The sequence below is a fragment of the Camelus ferus genome, chromosome 12 (assembly GCF_009834535.1).
Source record: "Camelus ferus isolate YT-003-E chromosome 12, BCGSAC_Cfer_1.0, whole genome shotgun sequence".
In the NCBI taxonomy this organism is placed as follows: Eukaryota; Metazoa; Chordata; class Mammalia; order Artiodactyla; family Camelidae; genus Camelus; species Camelus ferus.
This window is the reverse complement of record NC_045707.1, coordinates 14,900,486-14,917,835: the sequence shown is the minus strand read 5'-3', so window position 1 is coordinate 14,917,835 and position 17,350 is coordinate 14,900,486. Positions and strand designations below refer to the sequence as shown.

Below are 17,350 nucleotides of genomic sequence, written 5' to 3'. Positions count from 1 at the left end.
AATTAGAGATGTTGAGTCTTCACCGAATACAGTCGAGTTTAATGTAATTTGAGGGAAGGGCTGGGAGTAAATTTCCATTAAATACATCATCTTAAGACAAATTCTGCGATTAAATGTTGGGGAAAACCTTACACTGATGATTTTAACTGTAGTTTGAAGCTTAAACAATATAAAGTCATCCAATTCCAGTTACCTTTTTTTTTTTCTCCCCCCACCCCTTCCCAACCCCACCCCGTAATGGATGCTCGGCTGTTTTTGCACGGTCTCTTTGTCTGAAGGATGCAAACAGTCTATGGATGCTAGGGAAAAGGGGGTGGGGGAGAGATTACCTCATCCCATGTCGCTTGCACCAATCAACACTCTCCTGTCGTGGCTTCTCTGGGCAGATTGAGGGGTCTGGACCAACAGGAAAAGGCCCCAGCCCATCCCCATGGTGACCGAGCTGTATATAGGGAGCCGCATCCGCCCATGTGCCGCAGGTTCTCTTACATCGACCGCTTAAGAGTCGCGCTGTAAGAAGCAACAACCTCTCCTCCTCCTCTCCGCCATCTCCTCGGCAGCCGCAAAACAGCAACTATGGTAAGAATATTTTCTCCAGCAATTCGTGACCGTTGGGTGGGGTCAGTGCCCCAGTGTCTACTTGGAAACTGTAACCCCCTTTTCCTCTACAGCTTGTTTGGATAAGGGTAGCTTTATGCTTTGTTTGCGAGGTTTAGCTTTGTCTGCCCCAAATCCTTGAGCTCAGCCGTCGCCGCAGTGCAGGGTGCAAGAACCCAGCCAGAACTGCGTCCAGGGCGCAGCCTAACTGTGGGGAAGAACAAAGGCGGCGCAGAGGGAGTTTTTGTTATCCGAGCCCTTGGGAGCCGCAAGCAGCCCATCTGTCGCTGATGAAAGGGCCTGGGGCAGAGAAAGCGATCGTGGCGTCGCCTTCACAGCCCCAACGTGTGAGCACGGTATTCGTGGACTCGGAGAGGCCCTTTTCTTCCTCGCGTTGTTCCCCAGGGGCAGGGAGAGGAGTCGACCAAAAAGACCGGGTCGGTTAGTGTAGCTGGGAGGAGGGTGAGAGAAGGACGGCGACAATGCGGAATCTCGGTTAGTATAAAAAGATTTCTCGCCAGTTCGTTGTGTTTTAGAAAGATACCCATGTATTAACGGGGAAAATGGTTGGTTTCTCTTGGAGCCCGTGGCGGCAGGCGACAAGGCGGCGCAGGGGCGGAGTTGTTTGTTTCTTGCTTCTCTGGCCTTGGAGCCACAGGGCGGGGTTCGCCCTCACTAAGCCTCCTCAGTCAGAGAGTTTTAATAAAAGCCTTTCGTCATTGCGGAACGTAGGCGTTAAGAGGTTTTTCATTCACTGTTAAAACTTAGGTGAAATATGTTTTTTCTTCAGGAGCGAAATCACAATTCACTTGACAAGCCCTTTAATGTCTAGTCTGGGGCCGCCTCGTCCTGACTTGTGTGTGTCTGTCTTACTTGGCTGCACATTCACCGAGGGAGAAAGCCCATTTTGTGAACCAGGCTGCCCTAATGTTGAGGACCCAGGGAAACGCCCTTCCACGCCCCGCCCCCATTTGTCAGTGAATGGACAATGGATAGACAAAGGAAGTTGTAGCCATAAAGACCATAGAGAAGACAATCACTATTAAATGTAATAAGTATGAATATTCTGTGGTGGGTAGAGAATCTCGGGATGAAAATACTATTTTGTTTAAAAAAAAATTCATTATCCTTTCACTGGGCTTTTATTGTTTGGTAGCTTCTCGTGTGCTATTTATTTCTAATTTAGAAACTGTTTTAGAGATACTAATAATTTTTCAGTTTTTTTCCAGTGGAGAAGATTCTGGAAAAACTTTCTTAAAAAAAGTAATGAAAATGCTGCAGACAAAGAAGACTTATATGCTTGTCCAGCTGTCTTTTGTTCTACTGCATCTTTATTAATTCATTTCAATTTAGGGATATGGTCCCAGGCTGGGGCAGAGGAGGAAAACTGGCAGAATTGCACAATGAGATCATGTAGGCAGTTGCTGGAAATAGAGCTTGCTCTTTTAAATAATGTAGCAGACAGTACAGGCTGGCACCAGACACAGCAAATGCAGCAATGCAGCAATGCGGGAGGCAGTCCTTGTTTAGCTTCTAAACCCTTAGTAATGATGGGTACTGCAGATCGACTGCAAAAGGGTGTGGCCTGTAGCCTCAGCTGCAGTACAGATGTCCATGTTGAAATACCAAGTCCTATTTAGAAGAAATTCTAGTCTTTATTTAAAGGGGAAGGAGGCAGTAATATTAAACTGAATTTAATTTACTTCATTTTACAAAATCTGTGCTTGAATATTTCTTAAATATGAAAAGTCTTCCATTCAAGCATGGCTGTGGAACAATGGGCTTGCACCATGTGCTACATAGTGCAACATAATTATTATTCAGACCACACCCATCTGCAGCATTTGTAGCTGGTGCTTTTCCTTGTTTCTGTTGTGTTATGGATATGACCTCAGATAAATGAAGAATACTTGTACATTACTAGAAGTAGTTTCAGAAATTTACTGAAAATTCAAATGCTAATATAACCTACTTTTACTGTTTTTTTGTTTTCCATCCCACAGCGTGAGTGCATCTCCATCCACGTTGGCCAGGCTGGTGTCCAGATCGGCAATGCCTGCTGGGAGCTCTACTGCCTGGAACATGGCATCCAGCCCGATGGCCAGATGCCAAGTGACAAGACCATTGGGGGAGGAGACGACTCCTTCAACACCTTCTTCAGTGAGACAGGCGCTGGCAAGCATGTGCCCAGGGCAGTGTTCGTAGACCTGGAACCTACAGTCATTGGTGAGTTGACCTCAGTAACCCAAGTGAGATCCTAGGGTCTGGTGCAAGAGGTGTCCTGGGGGTTCCACTGATGCCCCGGGGTTGAGCAGACTTGTGCAGGTTGTTAGTGATGAGTGGCTGCTTTGTCTTCCTTTTCCAGATGAAGTTCGCACTGGCACCTACCGCCAGCTCTTCCACCCTGAGCAGCTCATCACAGGCAAAGAAGATGCTGCCAATAACTATGCCCGCGGTCACTACACCATTGGCAAGGAGATCATTGACCTCGTCTTGGACCGAATTCGGAAACTGGTATGTTTGATTCTCAGGAATAAAGTAGATTAATGAACCTAAGAGAGATGTTTGAAATATGCTTTTTTTTTTAAACACAGGGTTAAAATGTAACAAAGTGATGTTAATTATTTCCTTATAGTTTTTTTTAAATTCCATTAAAATATGAACTGTCTGGTGTCATCTTATAAATATGAATGAAGATTTTTTTAATAAAGGAATGCAGAATCATTTCAGGAAGGTCTGCATTTTTAAAAAAGCATTTCTTGTCAAAATAAGATCTAAATCTTTGGAATTAATGGAAAGTGAAAATATTTACTATGATTACTATGATTGTATCTCAAAAAGCAGTAACTGTGTTTTCTCTACTCCTCTTTTCCAACAGGCTGACCAGTGCACAGGTCTTCAGGGCTTCTTGGTTTTCCACAGCTTCGGCGGGGGAACTGGTTCTGGGTTTACCTCCCTGCTGATGGAACGTCTCTCTGTCGATTATGGCAAGAAGTCTAAGCTGGAGTTCTCCATTTACCCAGCCCCCCAGGTTTCCACAGCTGTAGTTGAGCCCTACAACTCCATCCTCACCACCCACACCACCCTGGAGCACTCTGACTGTGCCTTCATGGTAGACAACGAGGCCATCTATGACATCTGTCGTAGAAACCTCGATATTGAGCGCCCAACCTACACAAACCTGAATAGGTTGATAGGTCAAATTGTGTCCTCCATCACTGCTTCCCTGAGATTTGATGGAGCCCTGAATGTTGACTTGACAGAATTCCAAACCAACCTGGTACCCTATCCTCGCATCCATTTCCCTCTGGCCACATATGCCCCTGTCATCTCTGCTGAGAAAGCCTACCATGAACAGCTTTCTGTAGCAGAGATCACCAACGCTTGCTTTGAGCCAGCCAACCAGATGGTGAAATGTGACCCTCGCCATGGTAAATACATGGCTTGCTGCCTGTTGTACCGTGGTGACGTGGTCCCCAAAGATGTCAATGCTGCCATTGCCACCATCAAGACCAAGCGTACCATCCAGTTTGTGGACTGGTGCCCCACTGGCTTCAAAGTTGGCATTAATTACCAGCCTCCCACGGTGGTACCTGGTGGAGACCTGGCCAAAGTACAGCGAGCTGTGTGCATGCTGAGCAACACCACAGCCATTGCTGAGGCCTGGGCTCGCCTGGACCACAAGTTTGACCTGATGTATGCCAAGCGTGCCTTTGTTCACTGGTATGTGGGTGAGGGCATGGAGGAAGGAGAGTTTTCTGAGGCCCGTGAGGACATGGCTGCCCTTGAGAAGGATTATGAGGAGGTTGGTGTAGATTCTGTTGAAGGAGAGGGAGAGGAAGAAGGAGAGGAATACTAAAGTTAAAATGTCACAAAGGTGCTGCTTTTACAGGGAAGCTTATTCTGTTTTAAGCATTGAAAAGTTGTGGTCTGATCAGTTAATTTGTATGTAGCAGTGTATACTCATATACAATTACTGACCTATGCTTTAAAACACAACGCTTTGTTACAGGCCCAAGCTATCCATTTCTCTGATGGATGTGAATAAAGTATTCCCTGTCTTAAATGAGCTCAGTCTTGTGTTTTGTATTTGGGTGTCTGAAAATTTTCATGTATTCAATACATTGAGTAAAAAAGAATAACTGTTGACTGTTATATATATATATATACATATATACACACACACACTAAGCAATGACTTATTGTCTTAGTATATTATAAAACTTATCTGTAAAATATAAAATGCATATCTAAAAACTACCATTAGCTAATATCCATACTATTAAGTTTTGACTCCATTATAATAGTAACTTAAATTGCTAGTTCTTTGAGAAGTGATATTTGTTAATGCACAATCAAAGTCTGGTTGACTACTGAGTCTCAAACAACTAACATAAAATGGTGAATATTCCAAATGCATCATCAGGTCTTATAAGCTTATTTTTATGTTCTTCATGTCCTTGGCGAGTGTCTAGGTGCCATCATGCTTCCTCTTCCCCAGGTTCTCAAAAGAAGGTGCTCTCTCCAAGCAATTGCCCACTGTGCTAAACCTAATTCTTCTTTCGAAACTTATTTTCAGCGTCACACTGGAAAAGCCTGATACGTTTGTTCACTCTAGTGTCTTAACTATATATCTGAACTTCAACTCTCCAAGGGTATTCATTTTTAATATGGGCCAATAACTTCAAAAAACACAACTATAATAGTGCCATTGTAGGCGTCAGCACATACAGTGAAACAGTTTGGACCAAGGGTTTCTTCAGCAATAGAGTTCAGCTGCCATTTCAACTGACCAAAAGGCTAAGGACCCAAGGACAGCAAGCTGTGTTAGGCCATCACATTATCTTGTTCTGGAATAATATCTAGGATTGATGAAGTTGTTTTTTTGTTATTAACTACCTATTTAATCTATTTTTACCTTGACACAGACAACTAAGGGGTATAACAGTATTGTAGCTACTGGAATCTGAGTTTAATGTAAGTTAATGGAAATAATGAAAAATTAGAAATAAGCCAAGATAAACTAATTTTAAAACCAATCTAGTATTGCTCAGCAGTTTTAACTAAAGCTAATGCAAACAGATTGATACACAAAAGTAAAAGTCCTCACTCATTCAGATGAAAAACTAGAAATTAGATCAAGTGTTAAGTTTTTAATGTACATTCCCGGCACCCAGCAAAGTATAAGGGAAGTGGTAGATGTACAATGATTATTGGGTAAATGAATAAAGTGTATGATAAAAGAGATATAAAATCATAGATGTTAAATAAAAGCCCTATGATCCTAATTTTAATTATAAATATCAGTATGAATTTGTTAGGTATTTTCTATTATGAAAGAAAAAAAATTTATAGCTTTGTCCACTGAAAATGCCAAGAACCAATGCAGCAGTAGTATCTCCAGCACTTAGATGGTGGTCTCCAGACATCATTTTTCACTGAAAGGAACCAGGACATTTTAGAGAAATGACTGACTCCAAGCCTAGAGCAGGAAATAAATAAGTTCAGGCTCAAATATTTTCTCATTCCAGAAAGCAAGGAAGATATCAAAGATTAAAGTCAAATCAAAAGGACACGAGTCAGATTTAAGGGGCTCCCATTGATGGTACAATGTTAGCACTGAAAACAATAGTGATTGAAGTGGTTTGAAGAATACAAAATTTGTTAAAATCCATGAGCTCATAATAGTTTTACTTTAGTTTAAAAAAGAATGTAAAACTTTATGGCAGTTACTAAAAAAATTAAACAGATTACCTTATGATCCTGAAATTCCATTTCTGGGTAAATACCCAAAAGAATTGAAAGCAGGGACTCAGATATTTGTATAACTATGCTCATAGAAGCATCATACACAATAACCAAAAGATGGAAGTAACCCTAATATCCATTGATGGATAAATGAATAAACAAAATGTAATATACATATGATGGAATATTATTCAGCCTCAAGGAGGAAGGAAATTTTGACACATGCTATAACATGGATGAAACTTGAGGACATTATGCATAAGCCAGACACAAAAGGACAAATGTCATCTGATTCTACTTACGTGTTAACTAAAGTAGTCAAATTCATAGACAGGAAGTAGAATAGTGGTTATTAGGGGCTAGGGGGAACGATATAATGGGAAGTGTTGTGCTTCTTTGTTTGTAATGATAAAAAAGTTCTAGAGATGAACAGTGGTGATGGTTGCACAACAGTGTTAATGTATTTCAATGCTACTGAATTGTACACTTAAAATGGGTTAAAATGTAAACAATAGGGATATATTATACAGCACAGGGAAATATAGCCATTATTTTGTAATAACTTTAAATGAAATACAATCTATTAGAATACTGAATCATTAGGTTGTACACCTGAAGCTTGCACAATACTGTAAATTAACTTCAATTTTTAAAAAGTTAAAATGGTAAATTTTATGTTTGTTTGTCTTACCACAATCAAACAATGGAAGCATAAACCAAAAACTAAAAAATAGTTACCTGCAGAGGGAGAGAATATGGTCTAAACACACTTCTTTGAGTGTATTTGTTATATCATTTGACTACCGAAACATATAACTGTATTATGTATTATAAGAAAGAATTAAATCAAGGTGGAAAAAATTTCTGACAGTTAAAAGCAAAATGAAACAAATGAATCTAACCATGTATGAATTTGGTGGCTTAACTACAGAGTGGAGAATTATTTCAAGAGACTTAAAAACATAGTAATTTGATTGTACATTCATAGTAAGACATAGCCTAAGGAAAAAAGGAACTCCAAAAAAGAAAGTTTCAGTAATCATTCAGTAATCATAGTGCTATTAATAATATTGATATTGTTATTTTGAAACTACTATATATTAGAATAAATAAAATAATTCATTTATGTTATTAGTATATAAAACCTTAAAAGTTATTATTATTATATGACATATGTTCAAGAAAGTGGATGAATTTTAAGTAGAGATATGGGGAAAAATCAAAATCAAAATTCTAGAGATGAAAAATACATCTGAGATTTAAAAAAATACTGAATGGGATGAACAGCAGATTAGATACCACAGAAGAAAAGATTAATGAATTGAAGCCATAACAACAAATAATATCCAAAATGAAATACAGAACAAAACACTTAGGAAAAAATGAACAGATTATGGATACTAAATAGAATACAAACAAGAGCACAATGAAGATGACTCAGTATTTTAAAAAACTTCAAATGTTTTAATATTTATTATTATTTATTAAGTATGCAATTGACAGCATACTTAAACAGTTTGAGAGAATGAGATTTTAAGCCTTTGGTATTATATTTTCTCAATTACAAACTACTTTCAACATAAAATACAGTGCCATAAATAAATTCAAATTTTATAAATCTATAAGGACATGTTTTTAAGATTAGAGTTTAAATAATGTTAAAACACTTTGTTTTGCTTATTTTTATACATTATTCATTTTACTTTATTTTTTAAGTTAATTTTATTTTTTTAATTGACGTATAGTCATTTTACAATGTTGTGTCCATTTCTACTGTACAGCATGTTTCAGTCATACATATACATACATATACTCATTTTCATATTATTTTCCCTAATTATAGATTACTGTAAGATAATGAATATAGTTCTCTGTGCTATACAGAAGAAACTTGCTGTATATCTATTTTATATATAGGAGTTAATAACTACGAATCTTGAACTTCCACCTTTCCACCCATTTCCCCCTGGTAACCATAAGCTTGTTTTCTATGTCTCTGAGTCTGCTTCTATTTTGTAAGTAAGTTTGTTTGTGTCTTTTTTCATTTAAAGATTCCACATATGAGTGATATCATATGGTATTTTTCTTTCTCTTTCTGGCTTACTTCAATTAGAATGACATTCTCTAGGTCCATCCATGTTGCTGCAAATGGCATTATTTTATTCTTTTTTTACGGCTGAGGAGTATTCCATTGTGTAAATATACCACGGCTTCTTTATCCAGTCATCTGTCAGTGGACTGTTTAGGTTGTTTCCATGTCTTGGCTATTGTAAATTGTGCTGCTATGAACACTGGGGCACATGTATTTTTTGAAATTAGAGTTCCTTCCAGATATATGCCCAGGAGTGGGATTGTTGGATCATATGATAAGTCTATTTTTAGTTTTTTGAGGAATCTCCATACTGTTTTTCATAATGGCTACACCAAACTACATTCCCACCAGCAGTGTAGGAGTGTTTCCTTTTCTCCACACTCTCTCCAGCATTAACAGTTTGTGGACTTTTTAATGATGGCCATTCTAATTAGTGTGAGGCGGTACCTCACTGTAGTTTTGATTTGCATTTCTCTGATAGTTAGTGATAATGAGCATTTTTTCATGTGCCTATTGGCTATTTGTATGCCTTCATTGGAGCATTGCTTGTTTAGGCCTTCTGCCCATTTTTAGATTGGGTTGTTTGTTTTTTTGTTCTTACGCTGTATGAGCTGTTTATGTATTCTGGAAATTAAGCCTTTGTCAGTCGCATCATTTGCAAATATTTCTCCCATTCCATAGGCTGTCATTTTGTTTTGCTTATGGTTTCCTTTGTTGTGCCAAAGCTTGTAAGTTTAATTAGCATTTTACTTTATTTTTAATTGTGGTAAAATACACATAGCATAAAATTTACCATCTTAACCATTTTTTAAGTGTACAGTTAAGTAATGTCAAGTACTTTCACATTGTCATGCAACCAATTTCCTAATTCCTTTCATCTTACAAAACTAAAACTCTATACCCATTAATCAACAATCCCCCACACCACTTTCCCTCACCTCTGGCAACCATCATTCTACTTTCTGTCTGTATGACTTTGTCTATTCTAGACACCTCAAATAATAGAATCAGACAGTATTTGTCTTTTTGTGACTAGCTTATTTCACTTAGAATAACATTCTTAAGGTTCATCATGTTATAGTATGCATCAGAATTTCTTTCCTCTTTAAGATTGAATAATATTCCATTGTATACGCATACTACATTTTGTTTATCCATTCATTCATTGATGGACATTAGGGCTGCTTCCACATTTTCACTATTGGAAATAATGCTTTTATGAACACGGGTATATAAATATCTCTTCCAGACCCTGCTTTCAATTTTTTGAGGTATATATCCAGAAGTGGAATTTCTGGATCATATGGTAATTCTATGTTTAACTTTTTTGAGGAACTGCCATGCTATTTCCTACAGAAATTTTTTTCCCTATATTTTCTCCATATCCTTGCCAACACTTGTAATTTTCCGTTTTGGTTTTTGTTTTGCTTTTTTATAGTAGCCATTCTAATGGATAAGAGGTAGTATCTCAATATGGTTTTGGTTTACATTTCCCAAATGATTACTGATGTTCAGTATCTTTTAATGTCCTTATTGGCCATCTGGATATTGTCTCTGGAGAAATGTCTATTCAAGTCCTTTGCTCATTTTTTATTTGGGTTATTAATTTTAAACACATTTATCTCGTTATTTAATCTATGAGGTTATAATAATCTTGAGAAAGTTAAAATTAAAAAATTGACAGCAAAAAGAATATTTTATCTTGAGAACATCATATAAATTTTATAATTATCCTGCATATAATAATTCCTTCATATTAGAAAGTAAAATAATAATAATAGTAGTGGCTAAAGTGCTCATCTTATTCCTTTTTTCTCATTTAATTGAAATGTAACTTGTGGCCTCAAGACATATGTTTTATAACTTTTTGAATCAAATATATGGAAAGAATATATCTTAAATAAGAATATCTATATTATTTATATATTACTAAGAATTTTTATCAGAATAAATATTGAATTTGATTGTCTTTCTAGTAATATTTGGAGATTGATATGATTTTTCTCCTTCAACACAATATAATGAATTATTTTAAAAGCATTTCTAATGCTGAATCATCACTGCATTTCCAGTACAAAAAGCTTGGTCATGGTGATTATTCATTCTTCCAATGTGCTACCAGGTTCTATTTGATGATGTGCATTTTCACCCCCACCAGCAATGTTTTGGAGTCTTATATTATCTTTAATATAAGTTCACTAGAGACTTGGGAATGGGCTGAAGGTGAAATATTTTCTCCTTGGATTTTTACCAGTCTCATGTTTCCAACCATCATTTTGTGGCAACAAGCCTTGATTGGTCTTTCCACTTGTCCTCCTTCCAGGGAGGGATTTTGCAATTCCTTCACTGCATCTCTCACCTATACATTGTCCTCTACTATCTTTTTATTCAGGTTGGGAGTGTGGGAGGTTGTGGGTAGAGGGAAAGAGGTGTGGGAAGGATTCACTATCTTTGAAATGAGAGTTTCCTTTTACTTTCTTCTATTGCCTCTGAGACCTTTGAGTCTGGAGAACCGACTACCAGGCCATTGGCTGCCTAAGTATAAAACCTGGAGATGATGGATGATCATCAAGCCACAGACTTTTTGTTCTGGGGAACTGCCTTCTTCAGAGAGAAGAAGGTGGAGGGATGTGAATTGGTTATTAGTTTCTGAGTTTTGCTGAAGTAGAATCTAAAAAGAAGAAAAAGCAGTTGAGTCATATTATGCATTTTTCAATATAGACTGTGGCATCACACTAGAGTACATTCCAGGGAAAAAAAAGAAAGTTATTCTACCAGAAGCCTATCTCGTGCAGTCCAGGTAAGTAGGCCTTTGATGATCTAGCTTAATTCAGAGACAGAATTTAGAGTACCTAAAGCAAGAGTTCATTATTGATGAACAGGTGGTGAGGACAGACATCCTTGTCTTGTTTCCAGTCTTAGAGAATGTTTAATATTTTATCATTAAGAAGATGTTAGCTTCCAGCTTTTCTTAGATGCTCTTTATCAGATTAAAGTTTCTTTCTATTCCTAGTTTGCTGAGAATTTTTTTTTAATAAATGGATGTTGGATTTTGTCAAAAAATTTTTCTGCATGCATCTATTGAAATGATAATATGGGTTTTTTTCCTTTACTCTATTATCATGGTGAATTGGGTTCATTGCCTTTTGAATATGAAAACAACTTTGCATTTCTGGGATAAATTATACTTGGTTTATATTTAAAGCAGAGATTCTTAACCTAGGGCTCTGGAAAGCATAGGGTACTTCACTAATGGTTCTCATGGGTTGATGAACTCCCTAATGTTGTATGCAAAATTCTGTGTGACCATGCTCATGGTAGCTTGTCACCAAAGATAGCTACTAGCCATTTCTCTCATCCCTATAGGTATAAGCTACTTCTCCCATCAAGAGGTGGGGTCTATTCCTCTCTCCTACAAACTCAGTTGGCTTTAAGACTGCTTTAACTAATAGAATGTGACAGAAGAGAAGCTATGCCAAATCCAGGTCAAGCCCTTAAGAATTCTGGCAGTCTGTTTTCACTAAGAGAGGTCATATGGAAAAGAACCAGGGTACCCCATCCAATAGCCAGAACAAAGACCCCCAAAATGGGAATGTGACCATCCTAGGCATTCCCACCTCAGCTGAAATCCCACTTGAATGCAACTATGAGTTAACCAGATGCCACCACATGAAACAGAAAAACTGTCCATAACCCATGTACTCGTAATAAATAATAAATAACTTTTGTTTAAAGTCAGTGAGTTTTGGGGCAGTTTGTTACACAGCAATAGATATCTGAAACAGGACTTATCCACACATCTGGAGAGGAAATACACAATTTTCATCAGATTCTCCAAAACAATTAAAACCACTAGAGGAATGAAACACTGAATATTCTGTAGAAAACACCTCATAATTATTCTTTTTTTCAGTGTTTTTCATAGATATTAGCAGCAATGTGCTTAAGACTATAATCTCTTGCCCTATGTAAGTAGACTATAGCTACTGAATTCGGCAATTAAATGAAAGGTCATATGCTTTAGCAATCTAATGGGACTGACAACCTCAGGTGAAAAATGAGAAAACTTACTGGACCAGCCCTCCTCTACTCTGAAGCAAGTTTAGGTAGTATTTTAAGACAAGGCCCAAACACTTCACAAAAAAATATACATATAAAACAAAAACAAAAACAAAACAAAAAGCTGAGGGAGGGTAATAATAGCTCAGTGGTAGACTGTGTGCTTAGCATGCACAAGGTCCTGGGTTCAGATCCCAGTACCTCCACTTAAAAAAAATTATATATATATATATATACTTATACATATATATATATACACATATGATCATGAGAAAATATATACATATAAAAATTATACACAGAGGAATGAACAAAAACAAACCCAAAGTCCTATACCATAAAATGTGGTAAAAACACAGATGCATACACGAAACAGCTGGATGTATTTAACTACAATCATAAATAGTGTAGTCATGGTGGGAAGTGAGTGTGATTTGAAACTGAGATATCACCTATCTAGGTAGAGTTTGGATAAAAAAAGTGACTGAGACATAGGGCATGGTTTCCATCTGATGAATGGGATGGGGTAGGGAAGAGAGGTGGAAGGAGAATGACAATACTCTAGACCACTAGTCCAACCCAGTAGCAGACATAATGAATCAGAAGGGTCTAAGATAATACAGCAAAGAGAAGCTAACCCTGGAAAAAAGGAGCTTAAAGAGATCAGGCCCACGTACCCAGAAATAGTTCAAAGGGAATACATCAGAGACCCAGGCAAGGCCTACTAGGCAGACTATCTGGCTCCCATGTTAGGCATTATTTAGGGAAACAACAGCTAAATGCTCCTTCAAGTGTCCAGGATGTTGAAGGCCAAGATATCCAAGGTCTGACCTAGAGGGGGAAGAAAAACCCAGGATTCTGGGTGGCATTCATAGAAATCCTTGCTGCAGCATATCACAGAAGGAAGGATCCAGATGAGTAACTATATACAAGAGAGTAGACCAAATGAATTATATACCAGAACTCATGGGGAAGCCCTTGATGAAGGAAATACAGGAAAACAAGGGGAGAACAAAGGAAGCTGGTCAGTTGGAATGCCATACTAGAAAGACTAGAGCAGGAGTAGTTGAAGAGATGACATGAGGGCCAGGAATATGGGTGCAGCCAAGCTGGGTTCTACCGGTAAAAGATTTCTCATGAGATTTCAGTCATACAATTGGCCAGGGCTGTAGTCCAATCTGAAGACTCAACTGATGGAGGATTCACTTCCAATCTCACACCCATGATTGTTGGCAGAATTTAGTACCTGAACAGCTTGCAGTCAAGGGCCTCAGTTCCTTGCTGCCTGTTAGCTGGAGACCTCCCAAAGTTCCCTGATACAGGAGTCTCTTCAAAGGGCAGCACAACATGGCAATTCATTTCCCTCAGAGCAAGAAAGCAAAAGAGAGGCCCTGAAACAGAAGCCATAGTCTTTTTGCAACCTAGCCTCAGAAACAACATCTCATTACTTGTGCTGTAGTCTATTAGAAGTGAATCACAGTGGGGAGGGTATAGTTCAGTCAGTGGCAGAGTGCTTGCTTTGCATGCACAAGGTCATACATTTGATCCCCAGTACCCCTGTTAAATAAAATCAGTAATAATAATAAATAAGTAAACCTAATTCTGTCCCTCCCAGAAAAAAACAAAAACAAAAACAAACAACAGCAAAAATACAAGTGACTCACTAGGTCCAACCTATAGTCAAGGGGAGAACATTACATAAAGACATGAATACTAGAAGGAGGGGTACAATGGGGGCCATCTTAAAGGCCGTGTATCATATTACTCAGGTCTAAAAACTTTGTCCCTGTATTTAATTACTGCAAATGTCAAATTCCTGGGAGCAAGGATCTCACTGGCCCAGTTTGGGTTAGAATTTCTTCTGTGGGTCCATCAGCCTTGGCTAGACAGAGCAAGATCACGTAATATATTTTATTATTTTTAGACATTTCAAGAGAATAGGAAATTGTTGTAGGCTTTGTTACAAAGATACACTATCAAGCTATTATAAAAACTGTATAAAAACTAAAAAGATTACTTGAGATTTAGTATTGGGAAATCAAGCTAAGGAATATTTTCACTCGTCTCATTAATGATTACCTTATTCTTTAGAACTAAAGGGAGAGAGTGAGCCATCATTTTAACACCAGCAGATACAATTTAATGGGATAGTTTCGACATATCTTGCCTAAGCCAAATTAGAAGATTCTCAGAATTATTAAGGGGATAGTGGAGGGAGAGAATAAAGAAAATAGTAGAGGTAGTAGAAATAAGACCAACAAGAGGATAAGTTTTTAATGAAGAATTAAAACAACTGATGTCTTTGAATCTCAAGGCATCTCAAAGGTAAACAGAAAATCATCTTTGTTGACATTGACACAATATTTACATAAAGGCAAATAAAGTAGGCTCTGAGTATCACTGCTTTTCTTCAGTTGTTTTATTTTTAAAGTTATTCTCTAGGGAATTCTGCTTTCAGTGATGGTGAAGTTTCTTGCAGACCAATCCTGCAGCAAAAAACAACTAGAAAATATGAACAAGCAGTTATACTTTAAAAAAAAAAAAAGCCTTTCAAAAATGAAGACAGACTTTCTGCCCTGCCATGCTCTGCTCTCAAAAGACACAAGTCATCTCCCCCAGCAAAAGGCCCTGGCCTGCGGCGGAAGAGGGCGGCATATGGCCCCACTTTGCCGGGCTCTCAGAGCATGCCACTGCCCGGACCAAGAGATCTGTGTGCGCAGTGGCTATGACCTGTACAGTGCCTATGATTACACAGTACCACCTATGGAGAAAGCCCTTGTGAAAACCAACATTCGGTAGCCCTTCCTTCTGGGTGCTATGGAAGAGTAGTTCCATGTCCAGACTTGGCTGCAAAACACCTCATAGATGTTGGAGCTGGTGTCATAGACTATAGAGGAAATGTTGTTGTTGTACTATTTAATTTTGGCAAAGAAAAGTTTGCAGTGAAAATGGGTGATCGAATTGTACAGTTCATTTGTGAACGGATTTTTCATCCAGAGATAGAGGAAGCTCAGGTTTTAGGTGACACTGAAAGGGGTTCAGGAGGTTTTGGTTCAGGAGGTTTTGGTTCCACTGGAAAGAATTAAAACTTATGCCAAGAACAAAAAATGAGAAAATGTACTTTTTCCTTGAAAATAAAAACTTTGCTTAAAGTGAAAAAATAATGAAGACAAATTAAATACATTTTCAGAAAAATAATTGAGAGAACCTGCAGACTGCATTAAAGGAATACCAAAGAGAGTTCTTCAAGCAAAAGGAAAATAATCCTAAATGCAGGAAGAAATTCAGCAATAAAAAGGGTAAATATGAAGGTAAATCCTAATGAATAATAAGAGTTGACATTTAAGGATATATGAAAATGGCTAAAAATAAAGAATTTCTGGAATAAAAAACTATGATCTCTTGGGAAAACAATTTGCAGATGAATTAAAGGAGAGAATGCTTACCGGAAAATCGAGCAGAAGAGCTATCTCAAAGCAAAGAGCTGAAATACAAACAGAAGTCATGATGAAAAACACAAGACTTAGAGGATAGATCCAGGAGGCCTAATACACAAGTAAGAGAAGTTCCAGGAGAAAAGAAAAAAAAAAAATACTATTGATTGCTAGATACAAAAATATACAAAAATCAACTGCATTTTCATATACCAAAAATAATTAGAAATTTTAACTTTAAAAAGAATATTGTATCAAAAAACTTATAAAGTGCCCAGGGATAAAATTACTCAATATGCAAGATGTATTTTAATAAAACTTTATTGAAAAACACTAAAACACACTTAAATAAATGGAATTATATACTTATTCCCTTTTTTGGGAGAGTCACCTCATAAAATGTCAGTTGTTCTCAAACTGATCTACAGATTCAATACAATTCCAATCAAAATCACAAAAGACTCTATGTGCACGTTCACATGTCATCTAAGCATGCACTTGACAAAGAGAATATATCATAGATGGCACCATATTAGAAGATTTTTTTCAAAAATACAGAATAAAAAAAAGTCCCTGTGGACCATTTTATACAGGAAATAGTGGCAACATGGGACAAAGTGCTTGGCGGTGGGGAGCTACTCTCAACCCTTACCCATACCCTCCTATATTCATTCTGATTCTCTTACCCGAAGCTTTAATTTCTATCAAAAAGCCCACTAGTATCTGCAAAAACAGTCATCAATTTCTTCAGATGTCATCTTTCGATAAAGTACTGGTATTTAAACAGGGAATTTTTAGGACTTAGAGTCAACTTTTTAAAAAATGGCAGGAAAAGAATTTTAAGCCCCATCTTAGGCAAAACAGATGATATTTTGGGTAGCTATTTTAAAAATCTTGAATCACTAAAATCAGAGTACACAGTGATAGACTAATACCCACTCTACCTACCCCAAAGCTAACCTTGCCCCTCACTCTTTATCCCTTGTGGGGTTTTTTCTTAATATAACATCTTCATTGAAATATAATTCACATACCACACAATTCACCCATTTAAAATGTACAATTCAATGGTTTTCAGTATATTCCCAAAGTTGTGCAACCATCACCACGATCAATTTTGGAGCATTTTTATCACCCCCCTCCTCCTAAACCCTCCACCCAAAAGAAGCTCTGTAACCTAGGCAACCCCTAGCTCTAAGCAACCACTAATCCACTTTCTATCTCTATATAGTTTCCTATTCTGGACATTTCACATAAATGGAGTCATGAGAGCCTGTAGGGGTGCCTTCCCATCAGGGGCTCCCTGTGTGATTCCAGCCAGAGTTCGCTTTCCACCTCCCTCCACTCTTCCCTTTCCCTGCTGCTCAGTTCTGCATACATTCGTAAACTCCAAAAGATGACAGACATTCCAAACAGCCCC

General features: G+C 37.6%; 1 protein-coding gene and 1 pseudogene across 1 annotated transcript; both read left to right on the top strand.

Annotated features, from left to right (window-relative positions):
* The first annotated feature begins 236 nt into the window (after positions 1-236).
* On the top strand, positions 237-4,666 carry TUBA1A (tubulin alpha 1a). The gene is made up of 4 exons (XM_032492749.1): positions 237-579; positions 2,601-2,823; positions 2,963-3,111; positions 3,476-4,666. Exons 1-4 carry the CDS (start codon positions 577-579, stop codon positions 4,454-4,456), a joined length of 1,356 nt encoding a protein of 451 aa, XP_032348640.1. The 5' UTR covers positions 237-576; the 3' UTR covers positions 4,457-4,666.
* A 10,411-nt stretch (positions 4,667-15,077) lies between these two features.
* LOC102523215 lies at positions 15,078-15,657 on the top strand (annotated as a pseudogene).
* Positions 15,658-17,350: the final 1,693 nt, after the last annotated feature.